Source organism: Lagopus leucura, unplaced genomic scaffold, assembly GCF_019238085.1.
Source record: "Lagopus leucura isolate 7727_CA_CO unplaced genomic scaffold, USGS_WTPT01 Super-Scaffold_100014, whole genome shotgun sequence".
NCBI lineage: Eukaryota > Metazoa > Chordata > Aves > Galliformes > Phasianidae > Lagopus > Lagopus leucura.
In genome coordinates, this window is record NW_024962268.1 from 17,467,852 (window position 1) to 17,494,276 (window position 26,425).

General features: G+C 43.0%; 1 protein-coding gene across 1 annotated transcript in view; it reads left to right on the forward strand.

Annotated features, from left to right (window-relative positions):
• The first annotated feature begins 14,141 nt into the window (after positions 1–14,141).
• PDZD2 (PDZ domain containing 2) overlaps positions 14,142–26,425 on the forward strand; it is a 138,669-nt gene continuing 126,385 nt past the window's right edge. Inside the window, exon 1 of the mRNA XM_042875196.1 lies at positions 14,142–14,643. Within this exon, the coding sequence (XP_042731130.1) occupies positions 14,144–14,643 (500 nt within the window). The 5' untranslated portion in view covers positions 14,142–14,143. The remainder of the gene's footprint in view (positions 14,644–26,425) is intronic.

Consider the following 26,425-nt stretch of genomic DNA (forward strand, 5'->3'; position numbering starts at 1 on the left):
AGTGGGGAGCAGCAGTGAGGATGTTCTGCAACCTTATGTGTAAGAGAGGAACTGAAACTCCTCAGGTTCTTATCACAGAATCACACAGAATCACAGAATTGTAGGGGTTGGAAGGGACCTCCTGAGATCATCGAGTCCAACCCCCCTGCCATAGTGGTGCATGGATAAAGAGACAGGAAAAAGAGAAGGAAATAATCTGAGATTTCTTATAATGAAAATTCTTGGAAATTTCAGTTTCATACAGGGGTTTTCAGCTGAATTTCCAGTGAATATAGCTCTTTGCAGTACTAGATTTTCCCAGGGGATGAAAATTCCTATTTGTTACTAACTCCATCTGGTCGCATTTTTAGGATTTTCCATCTTGAGACTGGGCATCTGACTTTAGCTTTCCTTTTCTGAGAAAAGTGCTGGGATATTTAAATAATTCAAAGAAGAAATTACACGCACTCAGCAAACAGATGTTAAAAAAAAAAAAGCATCTTAAAATCTAGGCCTCTAAAGTCACTTTCATATATTTCCTTTTAAAATAATGTATTTTTAATTAGCTTTTAGAAACAAAGTGCCATGCTGACATACACATACTTGCCTGGTGTTTTATCATGGGACAGAACAAAGAAAGTGAAACCAAAGATACAAAGTGAGATAATATATGAGGTAGATACTATAATACCTAATCAGTTCACCTTATAAAGCCCTAAGATAACAGGCTGCAGAATTGCTATTTTCCAGGTGATCTGAAAACAACTGAATAAGTTTTTATGTGTTGCAGCACCATAAAGGAGTTCATACAAGAGCTGAAGATAATTCCCACTTCCAGGTAATAAGAGCAGAGAGAAATTGTGCTCCCACTTTGCGTGTTTTCCTAAAAAATTATTTAAGACTGGGGTTATTCAGGATGTGCCCCTGCTGCTCTACACAGAGTGCAGCCAAGGAATGACTCCTGCACTCCTTGCTTTTGCCAGGAGAACATGGGCCTTGCAAGGCATGAAAGCACGTGCTAGCTTTGTCCATTGAATGGTGAAAAGAGCAACACTTCCTTCATCACGCTCCAGCTTCCCTGGCTGCTGGGATCTCAACTTCCAGCTCCCCCTGAGCTGGGGGGAAACTTCCTGGAAAAGAGGACTTCCTGGAAAGAGTTTTCTTGTCTTCCCTGCCTGGGGGTTGCTCATGGTGAAATGTTGGTCATCAGTGCACTAAAAATGTATGGTTTTGTTCAGATGCACAGTGCAGGGATCTGGCTATCAAATCTCTCTTATTGGCATCATCTTCATGTCTTGCCTGAGCTGCTGTTTCTGGAGATGATTCTGAAGGTGAAATAATTTAGGAGGAGTGTTTTCAAAAACAAAGACATGGGATGGATCTTCCTGTGCTGAATTACATGTTGAGTATTGAGTACATATAGATTTAGTGGTGCCTGGAAATATTTTGGTGAGAAGATACACATTTTTTTAACTCCTAATCCCACAGTAATTTGCTGATACAAACAATTTGCTTAAATAAATTTGGAGGAATATGAATTCCATTTTATCTGGACTTTTTTTGTACTAAAAAGCATTTTCACAAATGTGCATTTAATTTGTAATATTTGAGTCCAACGTTGCAGAAGCACTTTTTTAGCTTTGGAAAGTCTGTCTGGTTTAAGTGAAACTCAGTGGTTAATGGCTGGCTATGAGGCTCAAAGCTTAATGGTAAAAGTTTTGGGGGAAGGTGCGTGTGTGGGGTTGTGTTTTGTGTCTTTTCTTTTAATGGCTGTATCCTGGTACAAAGAATGATTGTGGTGAGGGCTGATGTGAGACTGTCAGCTTGATGGGCGTACTTACATCTTTGCCATGCCTCAGAAAACCCATCTGACTTCATTTATATATGACCTGCTGTTACACGCATCTGAACAGCATAATACATGAAAGTGCACATGATGTCTCTTTAAGTTAATAGCAGTAGTGTATGGTGTGGTAAAGATTATTATGTATGTTTGCTCCAAGTGGACCTGCTCCTATGTTCTTTCAGCCTAGTAAGAGCATTGGCTCAGAAACTTGAATATTTAAAATGCCCGAAGGCAAGGCTTTGCTTTCCAGGCTTTTCTCCACAACTTTGCTGAGTTGATGACTGCATAAAAACATGATTGGGTAAAGCAGTGAATCATTACTTATAGACCATAACATTTATTTATGCATTTTTAATTGGAGCTTTACTCATATCATATATTAAGTATTTTAAAGCACCAAAGAAATACATGAGCACTACTGTGCCAACTGCTTCTGTGCTTGAAACCTCTGCCCCAGACTGTGAAGATTTTGTGAGATTCTGTAGAACTGCAGCATCACAGAATGGTGGGGTTAGAAGGAACCTCAAAGCCCACCCCATCCAAACCCCCTGCCATGGGCTGGTTGCCCCCAGTAGCTCAGGCTGCCCAAGGCCCCATCAAACCCAGCCTTGAGCACCTGCAGGGATGGGGCACCACAGCTCTCTGGGCAACTTGGGCAAGTAGTCAGTTAGTATAAATGGGTAAGCAATCAATTTGCTAACCACTGCTCAGTGATAAGAGGAGCACAGTTTCGTAGCTGTCTGCACAGTGTGTTCTAGGTTGTGCCATCTGTGCTCTGCTGAAGCCTTTGGGGGGACTTCCAGGAGATGAGCATCTCCTGAGGTTCTGGGAGCACAGGCTCTAATTGGGTGCAGGTCCTAAAGTCCTGGCAGAAAATAATTTCCATGGAGAAACATGGAGAAAACTAGTGTTTCAACACACAAAAAAATTTGCTGTTTCTACTCTGTGCTCTTCCCTCCCTTTTTTTTCTGAATAGATAATTTTCAATCAGAGAAAAAAATCATCTGAGAGCAACAAGACCAAAGACCACAATATTTCACTCTGCCCAGCTATGCCTGGAACCTGTGTGAAACCTCTGAAGCAGTCTTTAAGTTAGGCCACCTCCAAAGCCGCTATCATACATTGCCTAAGAATGATCAGAGGAGGCTCAGACTGGTGCTACACAAGCTGCCTCAGTGACCTTCACTGAAGAAGCTCCCACATTCCTGCTCTGAGAGGTCTAGCTGAGGGGAGATGGATGCGCTGTAGGCAGAGTTAGAATCAGCAGCATCTCGTCTGCGAGAGGTGACAGTTTGCTGCCTCCTGTGAGTTCCTACCAGCAGGGTTAACCCTCAGCTGGGAAAGAAAAATGCAGTCTGGCATACAGTACTCTGGGAGGCTGCTGTAGTTCAGCTGGAGGTTAAGAGGACAGGCTTATGGTTCACCTGCTTGTGTCCTTCAGAGGTCACCTATGTTGTCTTAAAAACTTCTGCACTGACTTGATGGTGGGAACAGGAACAAAGCTGTAACTCACCCTCCAGCTGTGAAAATCCTGCACTTAGGGTGCAGCAGACTACTGGCTGGGATCAAACTGATGCCCTGGTTTCAGAGATGCCCTCCCTAGGATTGTGATGGGTAGTGGGCTTCATGTGGGCTCTTGCCTGCCAGGCAGGGTTGTAAGGATGGAGGCTGGGTTCCGCCAATGCACTGAAGGGCTTCACATGACTGAATTGACCCCTCATGGAGGATGAGTGCAGTCTGTCTGGTATTGAAGGCAGATGTGTTTACTGCTTCCAAGAAGGTGTCTGCGGTACTCAAAAGTATAGATGTAAATTGCTATCTGAACATCCTTACGTTTAAAGGAGGCACAGTTAACTGGGAAGCAAGGCATCTCTGGTGATAATCAGTAAGGGAGCGGTATTACAACATCCTACAGAGACCAGGCAGGAAAGATCTTGGAAAACCCCTTCTTAAGCTCTGCTTGGCACAAGTGCCTGGGAACACTCACAGCAGGCTGGTGCTTAATTATTTCCAGTGCTGAGATCAGGTTAGAGTTGATTAATGGATTTTGGAAATAGTGATATGGAAATCTGTCTTGTTAAATCTGGAAATAGTTTTGCTTGTCTTAATTCAGTTAAGAGATAATACAAAACAAGTTTTTTTGTTTTTTTGTTTTTTAATTCTGGCCTTTCCAGTAACATAATAAAACCACAGCAATCCATCTTCCAACTGCATTTAGTTTTTCAGTTTACAGAGTTTTAAGCTTTATGTTTTCTTGGTGCTTATCAAAATTCAATTTAAAAAATTGTTAGACACATTTGGTTTTGTATATAGTCACAGTATTAGAACATCAGATGTTTGTGGTTTGTTTGTAATTCTGGATTCATGACTCCTGCAGACAATGTGGTCCAAAATGAACATGTTATTTGCATTTTCTTGTTCTATGGATAATTATTGCAGAAGTCTTTCCCACAGGAAGGTCTTGAGAAAAGTGGAAGCATTTAAAAATAATTACAGATACACAGAACGTTTTTTGTCTCAGTGCGTTGTTTTCAGAAAGAATTACTGGGTGCAGTAAGTTGCAATAGGAGCGTTCAGTATGTTACGTGGCAGCTCTGCCCTTTTCCTCGGAGAGCCTTGCAAATGAGGGGTTTGGTTTAGTGAGCATTGAGATGTGGATGCACTTACTTCAAGATCGTATAGAAGTGGGTGACATTATGAGGGCATTTAAAAAAATGGGTCACTTTTTTACATGGCTAAATGTAATTTTAAAGTCTAGCTGTGTTTATATTTTATGGCTGTAGTTTTGGCTCACTTTCTGTATGTGTGTGTGAGAGAGCCATGCTATTTTAAACTTGGTAAGCGGATGTTTCTAGGAATCTGCATACTTAAAATTAGTTTTCTTTTGTGGTTGCACAACTGTAAAGTAAATCCAGAAAAGCATCGCTGACTTTAATTATGGTACTCCAGTTTTTTTCTTCTATAAATGATGTCAGGAACGAATTCTGAATACTCTGAAAACTCACAGTGGAGCTTCCCAGCACCATCTCTGCATAGTTCAGCAAATGGAAGAGATCCAAAGGATGACGAGGCATGTTGGCGTACAGAGGATGCTGAAATGGAGGGTGGTATGGGTGTCATTCTTCTCTTAGCTCTCTAAATATAGCTCTTCCATCATTCAACAAGCTTGCAATTACTTGTTTACCTAAGCAAGCCTTGTCTGTTGTGCTACTAAATTTAGTAGTATTTAAAGATCTACAAACAGATGTTTTTCCACATCTGACAGCTATAGACTCTTGCTTTGATATAGTCTGGGACACTGGATTATGTGAGAATTAGATGATTTTAAGCCTTATCTTTGAAATAAGTTCTTTCATTCTGGTCTGAATGAATGCAGAAGAACAAGCCTATCTTTCTTTAATACTCAAAGTAACTTCAGCTTAACAGAATATAGGAAAGATTTAAAAAGTCATTAAGGATTTGCAAAGCTTTTCCATTCTTCCACCTGATCTGGGCTTGGAGAAGATGCTGGCTGGAGACAGTGTATGTAAAAAGAGGATGAGGACTGAAGAGAATAATTTGATCATACTAAAGCGCTTCTGTATCAGTGTCAGAAAGAGTTTTAGATTTGATCCTCTCATTAATAATGGATGGCCAGACAGATGCTTCCTCCCCTGCTGTCTTCTTTTTAATTCATCTGAATGATCATGGAAAATACAGTCCTTTGGCTCGAGCCAGGCTGTCTCTCCAGCTTAAAAGCTCGCTTCATTAGTCCCTGAATCTGCTCTCACACCACAGCAGTTTCGGTAGGTTGATAAGTGTGTTCTGAACGTTTCCTTGCCAAGCTGAGGAAGTCAAACAACCCAGTTGTTTAGCACATAAAATCCAGCCAATGAAGCTGCATTGTCATGGCCCCAGCTCAGTGTTTTCTTACCATGTGCAACACAGCTGGGTTTGGTTTTCTTTGATTCCAGATGTGAGGCTGCTGGTATGACTGCTCACCATCCCAAAAGTCCAAAAGTAGTATCAGTGAAATCCTGTCAGTTCCCAGTTCAGTGGAACTGCTTTCCAAGGTAGCCTGGACGTTGAATGATGGTATAATTTCAGTGGCCTGGTAGCCATTTGAATGCTGTGTTAATTCTGCTTGTGTTCAGCGTCTGCAATTTCTCAGTGGTTGGTATGTTTTGGAAATGTGTCTCTCTGTAAGAGCCCTCTTGTAGAGATGCTTATATTTAGTGTCTGTGTAAAGCTGTGGTTAAAGACTTGTGGAGACTTCTGAGTCTAAAGGAAGTGTCCTTGGGCATTGTTGGGGTAGAAAGACTCTGAAAGAACAGTGATGAAGAATTGTATGGATGTGGAAATAAAAAAGAAATAAAGAGCTTTAGGGCTCCAGGAGTAGCAAGCAGATTCTACCAAGGGGCAATGGTGGGTTCTGCAGGAGCTGAGGCAGCTTCTCCTGAGTGCTGCTGCTAAAGCTCAGTACATGGCAAGGTATTTAACTTTTGGGCCCTTTTTTTGGCCTCTGTAACATTTTCTGCACAAGTTTTACATTTATATGTTTCCCTATGTCAGTGTCCTCTTTGTGAACTGTTCTTTGTTCTCAGAGCTTGGGCTAATACTGTAAACATCCTGGTAATTACCAGGGTTGATTTAGGAAGTCTGGATGTTTGCATAGGTCTTTTGATTTTTGATTTAGTCAACATAAATACTTGAAAGGCAGTGAGGAAGGCATTGTGGGGAACCTTTCTGCAAGAGTTGACAGAAAGTTTAACACCACATTCACAAGCTATACTGTACTAGACTTTTCTACATCCAGTTTTTCTTGGTGCATGTTTCAGAGTAGGACCTGTCTGATCATATTCACATATCTCTGTATGACCACTGCTTTCAGTCAGCAGAGGAGAAAGTGCACCTAAAAAAGAACATGCATCTAGTCTGAAGGCAAACATCTACCGCAGGTCTGATCTACATTTCCTAAGAGTACCTGTTTCTCTTTACTGGCCAGAAAGAGAGCCCACAGTGACAAACTCCGATGGGCGTTCAGCTCATGTTATGGAACAGAAATCTGAGTTTTCCTGTCTCTGTGTTCCTGTTGGTTACTGGTGTTGAGGTCAAACTGGAGGCTGGTTTGACTGTATAGTGAATCCAGCCTTGGGGCTCTTATGGCTGGGTGCGACGCATCGAGGCCATGAGACACAACATGCTGACTGCTATAAAACTCACTGTCAATTCAAATTTGCTCAGAATCTCTAAAAGCCTGCCAGTGTAAGATTTAAATTTTTATGCCAGGTCAAATATTAGTAGTCTTTCCATGTCTGGCATAAAGCTGACCTGTAGCTGTGCACTCTGGCTAATTCAGCAGAAATATAACAGCGTGCCTGTGTCTGATTTGTACCACAGGGTAATCCAGAATAAAATATGTTCAGTATTGTCAGAGTGAAGGACAGTTAGAATAAAACTGTCCTCCAACAGTGGCACTTCTTTTAGTGAAACAGCTGTATTCTGTTCCTGGGTGATTTTTTTCCCCATTGTTACTTAATTTGCTATTAGCTACTAACCAAGAAGTAGAAGAAATGAAAGCTATGCTTGAACAGAAATTAATAAATGAATGTCTTTTGCTGGTAGTGGATTTATTTCTCTGGTGCTAAAATGCTTGGATGACTTTGAGAAAACAAGTACAATGCCTTCATCTACAAATTAAAGACTAACTAGTATCTGTCAAACATAACCTTTAAAGCGATTATAAAGTGATATCACTCATGGGATAGAAGGAATTTTTAAATAAACTTTGTTTAAATCAACAAAAATGTATGTTTTTCTGGAACTTCAGGCTGGGCTAGATATGCCAGAGGGGTCATCCTGGAGGATCATGTGTTGGCCATTCACACAAATCACCTTTTAAAAGTAGTAATGGGACATTTTAATGACCCTCTTTATTTCTTTTGCCCCCTATGAGAAAGTGATTATTGGGGCTCTTTACATTGCTCCTTTCAGGACTGTGGTGTAAGAAGCAGCAGCTCAGCTTATCATAAAAAGAAAACAGTTGTGTGTTTGCCCTAAATATCCAAATATGCTGTTCAACAATTCCAGCGTTGTCTCTTTTAAAGAAAATGTTTTTTATAAGTAATGATTTAAGATGGCCCTTCCCTAAGAAAGCCTAAAATAAAGCAACCCCTTTTCACTTTAGTCACCCATGTTTAAATCGGTGCCTTGAACCTCAAAAGCTGTGGCTTAAGAAAAAAAGGACGTTACTTCCTGAGTCAGAGCTAAAACTTATTAGAACTGAATTAGATATTCAGTTCATTTTCGCGAGTGGCATTTCAACCCTCGAGAGCATGTCTTGAGGGGGTGGAAGAAGGTAGGTAAAGGCTCATCTTTCAGGCTGAAAATGCACCAGAGATGAAGGTGAGATGAGCTGTTAAACACAAAGAAGAGCAGAAAGCTATATAAACTGCATGTCTGTGGGTATAAACTGATAATGAATAGACTAAAGCTGAATTATGTATCATTTCCAAGTATGTGGTGTGGTGGGACACCTTCCCAGCAAAATAACAGAGGCATAAAACCTCATTACTTGAAGATAAGATTTTAGTAGCTTTATTGTGTGGAGGGTGAGAATTGCTGTGATAGTTGATGCCTGGATCTGATGATGTCCAAGCAGATCTCTTGTGGTTGGCAGCTGGTGCAGAGAGACCAGCTCCTCCACTGTAGCCAAAGAGAGCCCATTCATACTTTCCAACCAATATTCAGTGTGGGAAGTCTTGTTAAACTGACTGCTCATGAGGGAGTCATCCCTCAAGGGTCAAAGAATCACAGAATGGCCAGGGTTGGATGGGATCATCAATCTCCAACCTCCCTGCTACAGGGCCACCAACCTCCCCACTTAATACTAGACCAGGCTGCCCAGCACTCCATCCAATCTGGCCTTGAACACATGAAGAGCAGGTCTTCCTGGAAATGAGTGTTCATTACGTCCCAGCACCATCATGACCCTGCTATTTGAACAGGACTGAAAATATTTCCATATTGCACCCAGAAAATTAAGTAGGATTTCCCCTGTCCCAGTACCCTTCCAGTTGAGATGTTCTTAGCGTCTGAGCAGCATATCTGCAAAATCTTGGTCAGTTTACCTCAACCTCTAAAATGCAAACAAAAAAATATCTTACCAGACTACAGATACTGAAGGCCATGTAGGCTGTGAGACTGAATCACTATCCAGAGAATGGCAGTTGGTGGATCCAGAGGGATTCAAAGCAGGAATGACTAAGTCTTATTTCATGGAGAATTATACACTGAAGAGGGGCTCCTGTCCACAGCACAAGGGACTTGGTTCCTGCAGAGCTGGCCATCCTGGCACTGGCTTGATGTACTCCAGCTAAGTGTCAGTGGCAGGAGGGGCATAAAGGCAATATTCTGTATGTAAATTGTGTGATGAAGTGAGAGAAGTTGGCAGGCCTGTAACCTACAGAAAGCAAGCAAGGTGGTGCTAACTCCTGTAAATAGGCACAAATTTTGCGTGTGCTTAGACTGTATTTCTGCAGAAGAGCAAAAATCAATTTTATCTTAGCTACAAGTTTGCTGTTTTCATCTGTTTTCTCCCTTGAAGACCAATTTGCCACCATTGTATTTTCACTTCCTCTGGCATTGGAGCTGCTGTCCTCACCAGCAGAAATATTTGATAGTGCAGCAAACCTGACTTCATGGAGTACAGGGCTGATTTTTTGCTGAGTTTCCCGAGGCCTAGTGCATATTTCACTGGGAAGGTTCTCTAGCTATACTTGTCAGAGCCCTTTTTTTTTTTTTTCAAAACCAAAAGGTTTTGTTTGAGATAATGGAATCCCTGGAAAGTACTTTGTAATTATCTGCATAATTATAATGTCTGATATTGTGTATACAGGCATTGACAAGCAACCCACAGTGTGGTTTTTCCAGTGGAATGGAGGAATGGTGTTTTGAAGGCTACTAATCTCTGGAGAGGCAGAGCAGATCCTTGTTTGCCTCATCGTCCATCTCAGGAGGAGTGTGTGGGGAGAGTCCTCCAGCAGTACCACTGGATGAGCTCTGTGTGGGATGCAGAATACCTGAATACCAGAATCCCCTGAATGTTTGGTGTTTAGCAAGGGGTTTTGGAGAATCTGAAACTAAAACTGCTTTCAAAGGGTCCCAAATTCTGCAGGCACCAGGACAGTGCCTCTGCTCAGAGGACAATGTGCAAAGAGCAACCCATAGCATGTTCACTCAAAATTAACCAGCTAAGAGGGAATCTTCTTAAATTATCAGACCAAAAAGGATGCTGGTCCAATCACCTCTAGAACTGGAATGGCTCTGAACCCTGTGTGGCTACTGGTAGCCATACTGATGTTTGTGGTTGAAGCAATTATTTGGATGTTGTTACAACTTGCTGGATGTTACCAATTATACGAACTTTCACACTGCCATCAATAAAGTAGAAAGTGATGCTGAAGGGAAGAACGTAGGAGAGACTGAGTCCCAGAGAATCGAAGAATCATAGAATGGGCTGGGTTGAAAAGGACCACAAACATCATCAAGTTTCAATCCCCCTGCTATGCGGAGGGTCACCAACCACCAGACCAAGCTGCGTAGAGTCACATTCAGCCTGGCCTTGAATGCCTCCAGGGATGGGGCATCTACAACCTCCTTGGGCAACCTGTTCCAGTGTGTCACCACCCTCTGTGTGAAGAGCTTCCTCCTAGAGCACAAGACAGCATTACTGCTATTCTGTGTTCCTGGCATTTTTGAAACCTGCCACAGGAACCAAGAGTAGTGGAGTCAGAGGAGACTCAGGCATTTTCTGACGCACTGGCATTCTTTATCTAAGCAGTAACCTACTTACACCCTGCTGTCATTCATATCCATTATTCTACTGTGGACAAGGAGAATAGATTGCTCTTTACCCCTTGTAGTTTTGGGACATTTTTGGGCACCTGACAGGATAGCCTTGAGACAGTGACCATTTTTTTTCTCCACTACAACAGCCAGTCTGCATTGACAAGTATGATTAACAATAAACTGCATCTCTTCCCAAAGATTTGCTGCTTACCCAACCCTATTTGTGTGCAGATTCCCTTTCTGATACTTTGTAGTAGTGCTTGCTTTCTCTTGAACTTTAGCCCAATTTTCACAGAACTTTTCTTTTTAATTTTTTTTCCAAGATCATTTTGGATTCTAACCCTGTACTCCAGCATGTCTGCAGTCACTGCTAGCTTCATGTAATCTGCAGATTTAATAAGTGTACTGTCTTTTATCGTCCAGGTCACTAATGAATATGCTGAGCAGAGCGAGACTATATAGATCCAGCAGAGCTTCTCTCACAGTGTCCCTCTGTTTTCACAGCATACCATTAATAACTACTCCCTGGGTATGGCTTTATAGTGGTGTCATTTAATCATGTTTCTGTAGTTTATTTACAGAAAAGTTGTTTGAGTCGATGTCAAATGCTATAATAAAACCCAGATAAATGACATCTAACAACTTCTCTGCTATGAAAAGAAATTAATTTGGTTTGATAAGTTTTTTTTTTCTTGTCTCCTCTGTTGCTGCTCATATTTTTATTATCTGCCGCAGACAAGCAAACTGTTTCTTTGATTGTTTTAGAGTTCTGTAGAGGACTGAGGCTAAACTGACTGATAAGGCATCCTTTTGCTGCTCCTCTTTCTGCCCTTCAAGACAGGCACTGTGTTTGCCTTTTTCCTGAGTTTTGGCTCCATACCTATCTGAGCTGTCACAGGTGACCAGAGAGGAGGTCACAGTTGACCGGAAGGGAGTTGTCTGAGATTGCTTCAGTTGGTCCTCAAGGGCTTGTCTCCTGTGGTCTGAAATATCTGGCTGAGGCACAGCGCTGATCTCACCATGGAACAGGGAGAAGACAGTGAATCTCTGCAGTGACAGTGTGTCACAGTGCTAACTGTACCAACCCCTCGTACTTAGCAGAGGAATGTAACTAGGACCAGGACCTTTTTTGCGGTCACTTTTCAATAACTTTCCCTCTGGTTTAGCAACACTTTTTCTTAATACTGTCTTTTAGTATTGATGTACATAAGAAGGATACTAAAATCTATTCATTTTCAATCTTTTGCAATTTTCTTTTCATTTTTGTGCCCTGGTATTTCTCATATTTCTGCCTGAATGTTCACTATTTTTTAATTCCTATTCGGTAACCATTTAGTGTCTTTCTTCTTGTCTTTGAGGCAAATGTAGAGCTTGTGGTGCTGCCAAGCCTTCTGATCCTTATTTTGCATTGAAATGTTATTGTGTTCATGCCTTTTGAGCACAAAATATTACTTCTTTGAGAAACTACAGCTCACCTTGATTTCTTTTTTTCTTTAAACTTCACTGCATGAAGTCTTGCCTAGTAGGTTTTTTTTTTTGCTGTTTCCTGTATGTATAGAAGCCAGGCATTTCTGTTTTGCTGTTCCCCATCCCTAGTGTATGACAGATTCCATCATTTCACAGCCACTTCTAAACACGTTTCCTTCCACTTTCTTATCCCCAATACATCCTTCTCTGCAGGTGCTTCCCCGCTGATTATTTGACCTATCAGTTATGCAAGAATATTGCTCCAATGCACCAGGATGCTCTGTCTTCTGCTGCTTTGCTTCCCTAGCAGATATCTTGTGCCTGTGTTCTCCCATTACTGCAGTGTCAGTTATTATCAGGCAGCCTGACCCATTCAGCCTTGTTGACTCTGTGGATTTATTGCACCCAGTTTAGTCTTAAATTGAATCTGAGATTTTAACTAAAACGTAAATCCATTTCTAAAAGCAATAGATCCACCAATGCTGCAGTAGGCATCTAAGATACTAAAGTGCTTAACTATGTTTCCTGGTGCATATAGGGTGTACGATCACTCCTGCTTTTTAAAACTATTCTCAGAAAGTTTGCAATTGTGATCTTGTAAGTCTGCCTTTATTATTTGTCCAAAGGAGTGCTGCAACCGTGGTGAGGCCGTGGAGGGCAAGGCATGTGCAGGGCAGCTGAGGGCACTGGATGTGCTGGGCCCAGAGCAGAGGAGCTGAGGGGAGGCCTGATAGCGGCTGCAGCTCCTTTTGGAGCAGAGGGCAGCGCTGAGCTCTGCTCTGTGTGACAGCGACCGGGCCGAGGGAACGGCATGGAGCTGCGCCAGGGGAGGGCGGGGGTGGGGAAAGGCTCTGCACCAGAGGGCGGTGGGCACGGAACAGCCTGCCCAGGGCAGCGGGCACGGCACTGAGCTGCTGCCGCTCACAGAGCTTTTGGAGAACGTTCATTGGGTTTGGGTTTGGGTGATCCTGTGTAGAGCCGTGATCCTTACAGGTCCTTTTGAACTTGGAGTATTCTGTGTTTCTGTGATTATTCTTGCTCTTGTGGTTGTACACCATAGCTGCAAGCTGTTCTGTCTGATGCAGTGGCAGTTCTACCTGTGAGGCTCTTGCTTTCTTCTGCCCGCCAGGAGTGCAACTCACTGAGCTGCATATATTGCTAGAAAAGCTCTCTTGAAAAGAAGCCAGTCAACAGACTCTGCTCACATCAGGATTTTTCCTTATTTCTTAGTCCTAATCATCCTAGAGAACACCTTTATCGCCCGCTTACTTGCTAGTGCCCAGCTGTGGCTGCCTGTGTACCTCCAGGTGGTGACGTAAAGCGGAGAGTTTGCCCACACAGATCTTCTTGTCACAGGGAAACGGGGTGGCCACGTCCCTTAGGTGTCTTATTTGCAGGCTGGGTGTAGTTGTCTGTGAGCTAGTCCCTGTCTGTGCTTCGGCATCAGCCAGCTTCAGGTGATGGTGTGAGCGGTGTCACACTGCGTCCCCTCCGTGCAGCAGGTTGTGTTGTACTGTGGGTAGGACAGTCGGTCAGCTGCCTTGTCGGAAGGGTCGGGCGCTGAAGGTGACCTTTTATTCCCTTGCTGAAAAGAGCAGTTGGTGCCCTCAAGTGGCAAATCGCAGGAGAGCGGATTCGGCCGTAGAAGCCGCTGCGGGTGCAGCCCCGGACGGGGTGTTGGGGCTGGTGGGCACAGCAGCACGTGGCCTTCCTAACTGCAGTTTCTCCTTGCAGGCGCAGCGACTGTGGTGGGAAGAAGACATCGTTCCTGGTGGAGCGGAGATCGTGACGACGAGTTGTAAACAGACAGAAAAGGTGGAAAAGCACTGCTTCATCCACCAACGTCCGTGGCGTGTCTGCGAGAAGCATCCTGCCTTGGCTGTGCCTGTGATAAGTGAGAGCCCTAACACTGCCCCTGCGAGATCAGATGGGGCCTGTTTTGGGCATCTGTCCCTACTCCAGCATGTCCCATAGGGGCACAGGGGGCTGCCACAGGCGGCCAAACTGGGAGCTGGAGAGCCAATGAGGTACCTGGAGACGGCAATGCCCATCACGCAGGACAACGCGGGGGTCTTCCTGCCCCTCCTATGGCAATGGCTGCAGAACAGCCAGCGGGAGGGGGCTGAGGGCGCCGAGCAGAAGCTGTGCCATGCAGCTGTCCAAAAGCTGAGTGAGTACATCCAGCTCAACTTCTCAGTGGATGAGAGCAAACTGCAGGCAGGGAGCTGCGGGGCTTCAGATACGGAGATCTGCACTGTCTATCTGGCTCAGGAGATGCGGAAAACAGAGGTTCTGGGTCTGAGCTTTGGGAACATCCCTGCACTGGGGGACTATGGGGAGAAGCGGCGAGGAGGAAGGAAGAGAAAAGGGCATAAGGGGCCGGTGCTCGATGTAGGGTGCATCTGGGTGACGGACTTGAAGAAGAACAGCCCAGCCGGGAAGTGTGGGAGAGTGCGACTGAAGGACGAAATCCTCTCCCTGAATGGACAGCTCATGGTTGGCGTGGACGTCACTGGTGCGAGGTAAGGCTGGAGAAGCTGCGTGTGGTGCAGGTCACGCAATGCTGATTTGAGGCTAAGACCAGAGGTTTTGACCTTTGCTTTCCAGCTCCTAGGAGAGCAGTGGACTCCTTCTTAGGAGTCTGCAAAAATCAAGTAACAAAAACACATCAATAATTAGCCTACCTCTGCTACTTGCATGTCCGGTGGAAATGTTTGAGAGGTCATTGTGTCAAAAAATAGTGCATTGTATGCATCGGAGAGCCTTCACTAAAGAAGGATTCTTTCTGGGTTTGAATAAAACTTTTTTTTTTTTTTTAAGTAAAAACAACTGAGCAACACTGAATTTTTTTTTATGGGTACATCTTATTTTTCTTGAATCATTTGACTGGAGGAAAGGTTTTTTGACAGCTAAATGTTGTCTGAGACTTTTTTCAAAGCAAGCGATTTTGTGTTTTCCAGATTGAAACAACTTCATTTTAATAAATTCCCTTTGATTTTATTTCATTTGCTCTTTTTTGCTGTCTCCTGCAACCTGCAACCTTCAGGAGTTCAAATCAAATATGAAGGTTCTTGCAGTGATACAGATTATTCCTTCTTTTTTTCCTTTCAATTTCTTCATGCTGTAAAATCAGTTGTGGACCAGCTTTTCTCTTTGTGGGCTGCTAGACTCACTGACAGTGACAAGACTCATTGGTTATTTATCTATTGCTTCAGTTGTCAGGCTTGCAAAGCCACAACAGCCTTGGCAACGCTTCCAAGTGAAAACCTTGCAAAATGCACATCTTTTGCTCCCAATGGACAGTGAGCTTCCTACAGCTCTGCAAGTGGGTCTGTGGCTGTGACTCAGGCCGGCCATTGCGCCTGGTCCTACCACATGCCAGAATAGAAGCAATGATCTCTCCATTTATGAGTGCGCAGAAGGTGAATCCAGCCATGGATTTGCAGATGTGATAACAGTTCTCTGTAAGTGTGGGCCTGCAATTCAGTGAATATATAAAGATTGGCACTGAGATTGCAAACGAGCTGATCGCTCGCGCTCCCAGATTTGTAAGATTTTGTGGGAAAAAATAGTATGCTGCTTCCCCTTTGCCAGATGCCTCTGTTCCTAAAATGCAAAGGAGTCGTCTGCAGAGGCCAGCAATAATGTTATCATGTTGTTAATGCAAGAAGAGAGACAATTCCCAATGGAGTGCAAAATGTTTAGATATCTGTTCTTATTATGCTATCCCTCAAGGCTTTATTTGGGGTTTGTTCCTTTCTGAAAACTCTGTTATTAAACCAGCAAGATATGGCTGTTGCTAATGAGAACCATGTGCTCCATTTTCCTTATCTGATATTTTTTTGCCATTATGAAGACAGACTTCCTACTTTTTTGTGATATGGGCCAGCATCATTGTTCTTACGATCCCATTTTAGAGTCTTCCATGCCCAATTTAGGCCAAAATTTAGGGCATTTCTTACTCAAACATAATTTATTTTCAGCATCTAAATCATCCACGTTCAATTTAGTCGACTGCTCTTTGAGAAAGGTACTGTTGACGGATAACAGTTTGCGACCTTGAGGATGCTCTTGGTTTGGAGAGTTTGATTTTACTTCTCCAGGAGTGGGCTAGTAGCTGCAACACCATGTTCCATCTTGTACCTCTGGTCTGCTTCAGAATGCTTTAGAGTTTCTCCATTGAGGGACTCAGAGCATTGGTTTGTAATTTGTAACATCAGCTTGTTTTTTGGAAGGCCTGTTTTGAAGCAGCAGCTGTGCTAGAGTATTGCTCTATTGCTGCTGTCGTGGAAGCTTTTCCATGCGGTTCTTCAAGCTGCCAGGGCAGAACTGCATGGAAATACCTGGAGTCATCCTGGCTCAGTTTTGTCTGCCTAATCACTCCCTGAATGGGTGAAAAACCCTTCCAGGTTCAGATGAAAGTGCATGAGTGCTGTGGTTTGCAGTGTGGTACACTTCATGTAGCCTCTGTGTGGTCAGCAAAGTTAAAACTGTTCACTCAAATTGCAGAGGGTCTCACGGCTCTTCATGGGAATTGAGCAGGAACGTGAGCAGGGCTGGCAGAAATATGAGCATGTACACAGTCTTTGGGTCTTCCAGCTCCATCCTGCCGTGTGCCAAAGGGCTAAGCTAGTGTGCTGGACAGTGGGAGAGGAGAGGTAGGGGTGTGTTTTTCCCTCTTACTGACTGTCCAATGGATGCAGTCATTCTTTAGAGGATGTGTAAAAGATGAAGGGGGCTGCAGCTGACTGGGTAGCCTCGGACAGTTTGGCTTAAAAAATCCCCCCAAAATAGTGTATTTTTTTGCAATTTCATCGACTTGAACTTTAGAATCAAACTATCAATAATTGCTTTGCACTACAGGTAGCCTCCCTTCTACAGTCGCTGCGCAGGGAAGGTGCAAATTGTTCCTGGTGTGGGGCTCTTTCAGCACAGGTCCTGTGTCTGCAGTCCTTGTTCCCAAAGCAGTGACAGGGTCAGGCACTGTGCAGCAGAGCAGTGTGAAGTGCCTTGTAGGGCACCTCTCATTTGTCATCCTCTGCTTGGGAAGTCAAATCTGGTTTGACTTTTTAGAAGAACTGTCATTTATTTAAATTCGAACTGATCGACGTGAAAACAGCAGAAACGAGTTGATAATTGTTGAGCTTGTTTCTTTTTATTTTGTCTATTTTCAGTTAGGGAAACACTGTGCAGTAATATAATTATCAAAGGTTCTCTTCTTAACAGGGTATTATTATATTAGAAATGAATGGTGTAGGTGGTGTGTTTTTGTTGTTAGAGACTGAGAGAAAATTATTGTTCTCTTAGGAGTTAGCAAATTGGGTCTATCAGATGCAATGGCAGGGAGATGAGGTGTATTGAAGTACTGAATAAAGGTTAGTCAAAACCTTATGTATCTTCTGTCTATAGAGCTGTATCTCCAAAGCACATGGGTTATTTTTCCCCAGACAAAAGCTTCCTAAGTATTTTTGCAACTACTCCTCTCATTTTGGGCAATCACTCATTCACTGGAGGGAGGCTGTTCATATTTCTGCAGATGACAGATGAATCCTTCCTTTCTTAAGCATGACTGAATGGACCTTCATTGAGAAAGTCCAGGGAGTACTGCAAAAGAATTATTTTGTCATGAATATCATTCACTTTGAAATATTTGGTTATGACTCTCATCAAGTATAGTTGCAATGCTTGGACAGGGCTATTGTGTACATCTAATCTTCAAAATAACTGCTTCCTAGATTTCCAAATTCCAGCCTGTTTTTGAAAGAAAGCAAAATAAGATACATTCCAGCTGACGACAGTGTGGTATAAGCATGAGATACGATTATTATTTTGTCACTGAGAAAACCCAACCAGTGCTTCAAACTATCACGTTCCCCATCTTCAGAAATGGCCAAACATTGCCATGTGTGGAAATACAGTTAGATAAGTGCCTTCCCTCTTACTCCACAATCTGGAGTAGCTTCTAGAAAATGAACAGATAAGTGTTCTGACAGCCATAACTTTGTGTGGCCTTTTCGTAGTCTCTCCTCCTCAGTGTCCTCGGGGACTTGCACAGACTCCTCCCTGGCATAAGATATGGCATGCCGAATGTCAGGGGAAATCAGTTTATATCTGAAGATGCTGAGAAAGATTTTCAGAAATCAGACATGCAGCAGAATAGAGAATGAGCTTTAAAGTGTCTGTGCTGAGGGCAAAGCTTTGACCTTACGTAAGTTAGGGGTTTTCAGCACAGGTCTCTCTGGAGGGCTTGCTGCTTCTATATGTCACATCTGTGTGCTCCATGACAACTGGGAGTATGAAGGCAATGTCCAGGTCCTCCCAACAGGTCAATGCTGTTCTCAGTAGATGCACAGTACACAGACATCCTAAACACAGTCCCATTTCTCTGTAAGTGTTAGCAGCTGGTTACAAAGTGTGATTCTGAGCTTCTAATCAAATTACAGGTGTCAAAATGGACAAAGCACTACATGCTGCTGACAGTCAGTAACAGTACTGGGCTGTACGTGCATTTAGATGAAACATTGGGTTGTCTATCAAAACAGTCTTTGCTGGTGCTGGAAATGCGATGGGCAGGCCCTGGCTGTATTCAAAGCCAAATTCAGCTTGGAAAGAAGTCTTCAGGACAGTGCTCTTCTTTTTTGACCTCTTGCTGGGAGCTGTGGGTACAAGCAGATGAAGAGGGAATGGGAGTAGAGAATGGGGACCTTTGTTGCATCTGAGCAGGACTCCTCAAAAATTTGATGCTGTACCTTGAAAAGTGATACTTCAGTGCGCTTTTTATTGGACTCCTCCTTTCCCTGGAGTTTGAGCTGAAAGACTTTTCTATCATAACCTGTTTTGCGCTTGTCTTCACAACAGATTTCCTTGTCAGGATGAAAAACTCCCTGACTGTAGACACTCTTTGTTATCAAACTGCAGTGCTCCAATTTCACATTTTCTGTGGGAGGCTGCTTCCAGCTGCGCTACGGTGTGCCACAAGTGCTGCTGCTGCTGTAACACTCCCTGTAGCCACTTTGGGAGCCATGGTTGTCATTGGAACATCTGCAGAATTTTGCAGCACCATGTTACTCAGTGTGGTGCTCAGACCACTGCCAAATGCTCTGGCTGGTGTGTGGGGATGGTGAGCAAGGTTTAGTTTAAATGATGCCCTGTGGGTCATAATGATTTCCTCATGATTTGATGTGTGGTGAGACAAACCATGCCCTGGGCGGTGCTCCCTCTGCTCATCAGCTGTAGCCATTGGTTGAAGCTTTTGGCAATAAATCCATTCTTAGGTAGGGTCAGGAATTAAGGCACATGAAAGCATGCAGTATGAAGGAAGAGGAATTTTTTAGGTTTCTCTGCCTGTGATAAACTTATTTTTCTCTGGAAGTTATTGTGGATTTACGTGCTGCTCAGCAGAGCAGTCTCCTTTATACATCCGTCTTCTCAGGGAGAAATCATCCCAAGAAAATTCCTCTGGTCATCACAGAATGCTTTCTGTCACCACCCTCCCACCCCCTGGGCATGTCAGGTTGCACAGATCAATTGCTCTGTTTTGCTTTGTTTCCTCACCTCATTCCCAAAACAAAAGTGCTGCCAACACAAAGTGCTGCTTAGTGTAAGCAGCTGTACTGCCTGGTGTTAGTAGGGCCTTCTCCTGGTTATGTTCATAAGAAAATATTTTTGCTTTAATAGAAAAACAAATGGAAATGTATCCTGGCCCTTTGCCCTTGGCTAAGGGGCAAACATTTATGTGGGAGCTCCTTGTTAAAATATTAACAACACTGACTACAGAGAGAAAAACAAGCACAGTGGTCCTGGAGAGCACAGCCTCCAAATGCAATCTCAGGGAATAGATTTATCATAACTGACCTAAAAAATGCCCCCAGTCTATCGTGGGGTTGAATTTGTTTCCTTTATTTTTTATTTTTATCGTATTAACAATTTTCATGCTGCAAAGTGATGGATCGGGGCACAGAGGCTAGGACCTGGGGCTCATTGTCAGGGGCACAGATAGGCAGTGTAGGCTGATGTGCCCTCTGAACCTGAGAATGGAAAATAAGCAGCACACAGGGCTCTTGGCTGTTGAGCTTCTATGAGCAGGGAGATGGTGAATGTGTGTGCTCAACCTCTGCGAAATGGGAAGAAACCTGTGAATTTTGGTTCTCAGGAGTCTTGCTGAGCTGTGAAAGCCTTGTATGTTAGAGGATGGAGCCATCTCGAAGGCATGGCTGCTGTGTTTTGTTCTGATACCAAATACTAACTACCTCTCTTAAAATATGACACGACTAAGAAACAAAGAAAAAGATGTTATTCTTCCCTTCCTTTAAGTCTTCAAGAAAGACAGTTATGGGCAGACTTAGCCACACATGTTGAGAAACAAATTGCTGTGCAGAAATGAGCTTTATCCTAAATCCTCTCTCTAGAGCAAGAGACTTAAACAGAAGGTCACTAATCCCCAGACTCAACAGAGATCATTTAGCTTGTTTGTCGTCTTTGCTGTGTTAATCTGTGTGTGGCTTCACCCTGCTTCCTTCCAACCCTCTGGTTCCTATCTCTCTCTCAACCTCTCCACGATGACTTCAGCCTCTGTGGAGTAGTGGACCTTCACTCTTGTAGTAATGTTCTTCTGCAGCATGCCAACATTATAACCTCCTCAACAGACTTTCCAAACCCTCCTACTTTACATCATATTTGTCTTTTCCCTCAGCTCGGTTTTAGCTAGCAACCCTAAAAGATGATGTTGAGACTGTTTTAGATAGCTCCTGTCCTACATACGTTCATGTGTTTGCTCCAGAATTTTGGGCATCTTCTACACACTGCTGCCACTGAAAACAGATCTCACCTAATTCTGTAGGAACTGCGATACAGAGGGAATATGTGAAGAGTTAGGCAGCATCCCCAGGGCCATCTGCAGCAAATGCTCACCAGCTGCTGCTCTCTACACTTCGCTTTAAGAGGGTTTGCATCAGGCTTTAAAATTCTCACACAAAGTTTGGTGGTGTTGCCTTAGGAGGTGGAAAAGCTTCAGAGATGACAGTATGGGTTGTCTTGAGTGTTTTGGGAGAATATTTTTGTTTTGTTTCAATGAGCTACAAAACCTCTGCTTAGAAGGCCATACACGTTGCCGATTGTAGGACTGTGCATCTGCTTTTAATTTGATGTTCTGGCCATATATAATTACAAGAGCAGAAGATCACTCCTTGGGACAGAGCTCTGTCCTCCCGACTGATCTGCTGTGGGATCCTTGAGTTCCTGTCATTTGTCCCCAGCACCAAAGTGCAAACAAGATCCCTTTTCCATCTCGAGTGGGCTTCCAGCCCTGCATGCAGCAGGCATCTCATGCTCTGAAGTATTGAAAGTCAGGATGCAGCAGAACTCACTAACTGGCGAACTGCTGTAATGCACAAAACAAGGTCACTTTTCTCCACCACCCAGGCAGGGAGCAGGTGAGGCCTTCAGCCACAGAAGGATAATTTCACAGCCTCCCCAGCAGTGCATTTGCTGGCACAGTACAGTGCTTCAGTCGTCAATAATTAAAAAGATAGATGTTCAAAAACATGAGCAAGAAACATTCTGTGCCCATTATTCTTGCTCTTCTTATAATGCTTGTGCCCTTACACACCAATTTGCAATGTGCAGTCAGTCATTCACAGTGTCTCTTTGAATCTGTAAATGTGAACTGCCCTTCATATTCTGGAAGTCCACAATTTTGCACATAGCAGGCTGTGTGCTGGAGAATGATGTCCATGAGGCTGACTCTTGTCCTCTTCCACCCATAGTGAGTTGTTATGCCATAAACCCTGGATGGGCACATCTTCTCCAGTATCCACTGAAAAATCTCTCATTGCGCTGAAGTAAAAAAAGCAGCACTCTTATTCTCAGAAGATTTTCAGTCTGCAAGGAGGATGCAATCCTGTCTTGCCAACATCATGTACCTTTGGGTGTGACAGTTGCAATTCCACCAGGTGTACTAGGGCTGAGCTGTGATGCTTCAGAGCTAGGAGCAGGAGCAGTGGTTGGCAGCTGAAAAGCCAGAGCTTAAATCCCATCTCACTGGGAATCAGGCTGTCTGGGCATGGAGAGGAGCAGGGATGGCTGAAGGATGATGAACAGGAGATGGTTCTACAAGCACAGGCTGTGGGAGCCTGTCATCAATGGGAGCCTGCGATCTGTGGGCACAGGTGAGAGAACAGGTATAGGAGATACAGGTATGACTGGAAGAAAGATGGGTATGCAACGCCAGGGGCAGCTGCTGCCATGAATGGCTTTTGTCTGTTCTTTTTTTTTTTTTTTTCCCTCCTGGAGAAAACTTATTACTCTTCTTATCTAATGTGACACTTGCCTCCAGGCACAGACCAATATTTCATGCTCCTTGAAACTTATTTTTCTGTCTCCTTCCTATTAGATGTAGGCTAAGATGGGAAGGGCTATATGTTGCAGGCTCTGTAGCATCACTCATGATTCTTGTGGCTTACTCCGGATGAAATGTGTGATGCTCAGAAAGATTGCCCAGGCCTCCAAAGATATTTTAACAGACTGGTACCAGTAAAAAGATAAGCTGGTAGGCATGACAGGGAGTGTTTGCACTGTGACAAGGTTTAGGGCATATCTAGAAGATCAATTTGTACCTATGGAGACAGGAGAAGAGGAGAGGAAATGTTGTTAGCAGTGAATGTCACACTAAAGGATCCAAGACTCAGGAAGGCTAGCCAGGATGATGACCTCAGTAAGAGTATCTGTAGAAGTGAGGTACAGGTGAAATGCAGGTTTGGGCTTTTTCAAAATGCAATAAAACTGTTGAAATCTGACCAAAGGAGACTGTTGGTTCTGTGATGACTAAGACTTTCTTTATTGCTTAGAATGATGCTGAAGTCACTTGGTGTTTCTGTTGTTGTTGTTTTGTTTGTTGTTGTTGTTGTTGTTGTTTTTCCCCATTTTTCCTTAGCAAAATTAAGAGTTGATAAATAGAGCAATGATTTTGAGTATGTTTTCCAGGTCCGTTACTTTTTCATTTGATTGGTACAGACCAGCAGAGTAACTATTTGAGGGAACAAAAGGCAGTGGTGTCCCTCTTCTCATCCTCATATACATTGACTTGGTGCAACTTGTGCTGTGCTGAGAAATTACTAAGTGTTGCAGATTTTCTGCAGCCTGCCTGGCCTATTTTTGTTCTGATATTGAAGGAATAAGCAGAAATGCCTTGAAATCAGTAAATGTTGTGGTAGCGTTAAAACACTGAGGCCAGATGGGAAATATAAGCAAGCGATTGGGGATTCCCTCTCAAAAGCTCATTGAAAGCAGAGTCAAACCAGGGTGTGAAATTCTCACTGAAGATGATTTCTAACACACTAGTTATTCTGTCGAAAACTGTGCTTCCTATTTTCACCTGTAAAAAAGTGCTGCTAAAACGTAGATTTTTCTCGGTTTCCTCTAGAGGGCAATGTCATATAAATATTTTAAGCCTTTTTTGGGTTGTGTCAACTAGGAATTTAGCCTGCCTTATCTAAGAATTCATAAGGCAGCAGTGAAAAATGTTTCTCGACATACTTTTTAGGATGTGTATATAGGATGTATATACATGCAGTAATAACCACTGTACTGAACTGAAAGTTCAGTAGCTAACCAGAAATGCATTTGCATTTTGGGCAGATGTGCCTGTGCTGGAATGCAGAGGAGCTACGTGTGAAGATATGGCTCTTTTCTTTTACTTGTGCAGTTTCAGCAACCCTGAAGAGCTACTCCTTATTTAAACTCCTGTAAAAAAAATTATAATGAAGTCTACTGCGAGTGATGTGACCATTTGCTGTAGTTTACATTGGTAGTTGGAACAGAGGGTAGGTGGTAGGACAGAGGTGCAGAAAATAAATGTAAACACCAGATCAGCATGGTTCATACAACCTCTGGAACAGAAGGACTTTGTGTTACCACTTATTTTCACAAGAATTTGGGTATTGCCAATTCATTAATTATATTAATTAATTGAGAGATGTTATCAACAGCCCCTTTTTGGAGCTAGTTGTCCCTATGAACAACTGCTGGAAATCAGTATGAGTCACACTGGCTCTTAGTACTCGATCTTAAGGGATACTGTCTCCTATTTTCAGTTACTGTAGTGTAGAGTAACAGCGAATCTGGATAAAGGGTGTTTTCTTTTCTTAAAGCTCAGATGTGTGATATGGAACGTGCTATCATGGGCACCGATTTCTGTTGCCTCTTGCTATCTTAACCCTCCCATACCAACACTACTAAAGGGGAAATTTGCTCTTGACTTCTGAACGTGAAAATGACTTTCGGGAAATCCTTTTAGAATTAGTGTCCTTTCTCCTCTTCATGGTGACTAGACGTCTGGAGCGTCAGCATAATGGCCTTATTGGATTAATTTGCAAATCCCATATGTTTACTGAATTTATGGGTTGACATCCTTTGTTAAATACCTGTTCCAAAAAAGTAACTGGAGATCTGCAGTTGCCAAATCCTCTAAATGAATAAACCTGTTTGTTTGTTTTTCCCCGAACAGGAAAAGCAATTAATTCCAGTAAAACACTCATTCCCAAAAGTGCTCTATTTGAAAACAAGAGCTTGTGAATAAAAAAGGGCAGTGCTTGCATTGATTTCAAAGCCAGCAGTCATAGGCAGCAAAGTAGGTTTTTCTGTCTACTTTTGAATTATAGGAGTTCTAAGAAAATATGAGAACACTGCTCTTCTGTAGCATTTATGAGTTAAATAGGTGAGAATGGCTTTTTTCAATAACTTCTGCTGTGCAAGCACACCTTTCAAATGGTTCAAATCTTTTGTAAGACAGAAGTGTGATGAGAATGATGTTATATTTGAGTTGCAGGGAGAAGGGAAGGATGTAAACCCATTTTAAAAAGAAGTCAGTGGTAATTAAATATTCCAAGTTTCATTTCTCAAGATCTATGGACTGGATTAATACCTTTGGGTTTGGCCTGTGTATTCAGCAGCGCATTGGTGCAGTGCTCATGTTTGCATCACACTGACTGGAAGAATCTGACACTTTAATGCTCAATCTCAGGGATTAATCGCTGCCTTCAGATGGCAGGAGCTATATTTGGGGCTGTAGGTGTGCAGAGCGATTGGATTGCTCTGAGCTGGGATATCCCTGGGATAAAAGCACCTGCGTAGCCTTGAAAATGTCATCCTTGCATGGCTGCAGGTACCGAACACACTGATAAAGGTTCATAACTTCATCTCCTCCTGTCTTGCTTGCTACAGCATGATCTGAAGAGTGGCTTTATTGCACAGGAAAACAATCTCTGACAATAATGTAACACTGTGGGACTCAGTAGAATTGCTTCAAGTTTGTCTCTGTGGAAACTGAGAAATCCTGCTTTCTGAACTTTGTCCTGCTACTCAATATCTGACCCAGGAATCTGCAATCTGATTTTAAATCATTGCTTCAGTTCAGAAAATGAGGGCTGTATGCAACAGATGATTTGGTAAATTAGCCACTTTCATCAGGCTAAAATGTGTGGTTAAAATAATTCAGATTTGAATAATTTCATGGAGAGGGTGGTGAGGCAGTGGAACAGGTTGCCCAAGGGGGCTGTGGGTGCCCCATCCCTGGAGACATTCAAGGCCAGGCTGGATGTGGCTCTGGGCAGCCTGGTCTGGTGGTTGGTGACCCTGCACATAGCAGGGGGGTTGAAACTCGATGATCATTGTGGTCCTTTTCAACCCAGACCATTCTATGATTCTATGAATTTGTCAGTTACACTATGGAAGAAGAAAAACAATGGTTTAAAGAGTGTGCAGATGCCAGATAGATCAGAAGCTTATGTCTGGCATGTGGAATTCAAAGTCAACAAAGGTTTATTCAAGGCTCTGCTTTTAAATGGACTCTGTTTTAAATAGTGTATGAGAAAATCAGAATCCTGGTGCTTTATTGGACTTTTTTGTGACTCAGATGCTTTCCCTGGTGACCCAAGAATCAAATCATAAACGATAGAAATGAGTTTAAGGGGCATCATCATCATAAAAAAGTCATGCAAGTTAGTACAGCAGTAAACATCTGTCTTGAGAGAGGTGGATTGAAGAGATTGTTTTCTGAGAAGAGCTCGGAAAACAAAAGAGATAAAAAGACTAGAGGGAAGAGATTTTATGATGGAAGTAGGACTTAGAAATTCATTAATTCTGGCGGGCTGAATAGTAATCAAAAGTGTTTTGTCTAATATGTAATTAAATTAGATACCTGTGTCTGTTAGAACAGTTCAGCCAGCTCTAATAACCAAGGAAACTAATCCCATGTCCAGGTGTCAGCTCCTGTACTCCGCTCCCCAGGGATTTTCCAGCCTTGAGGGT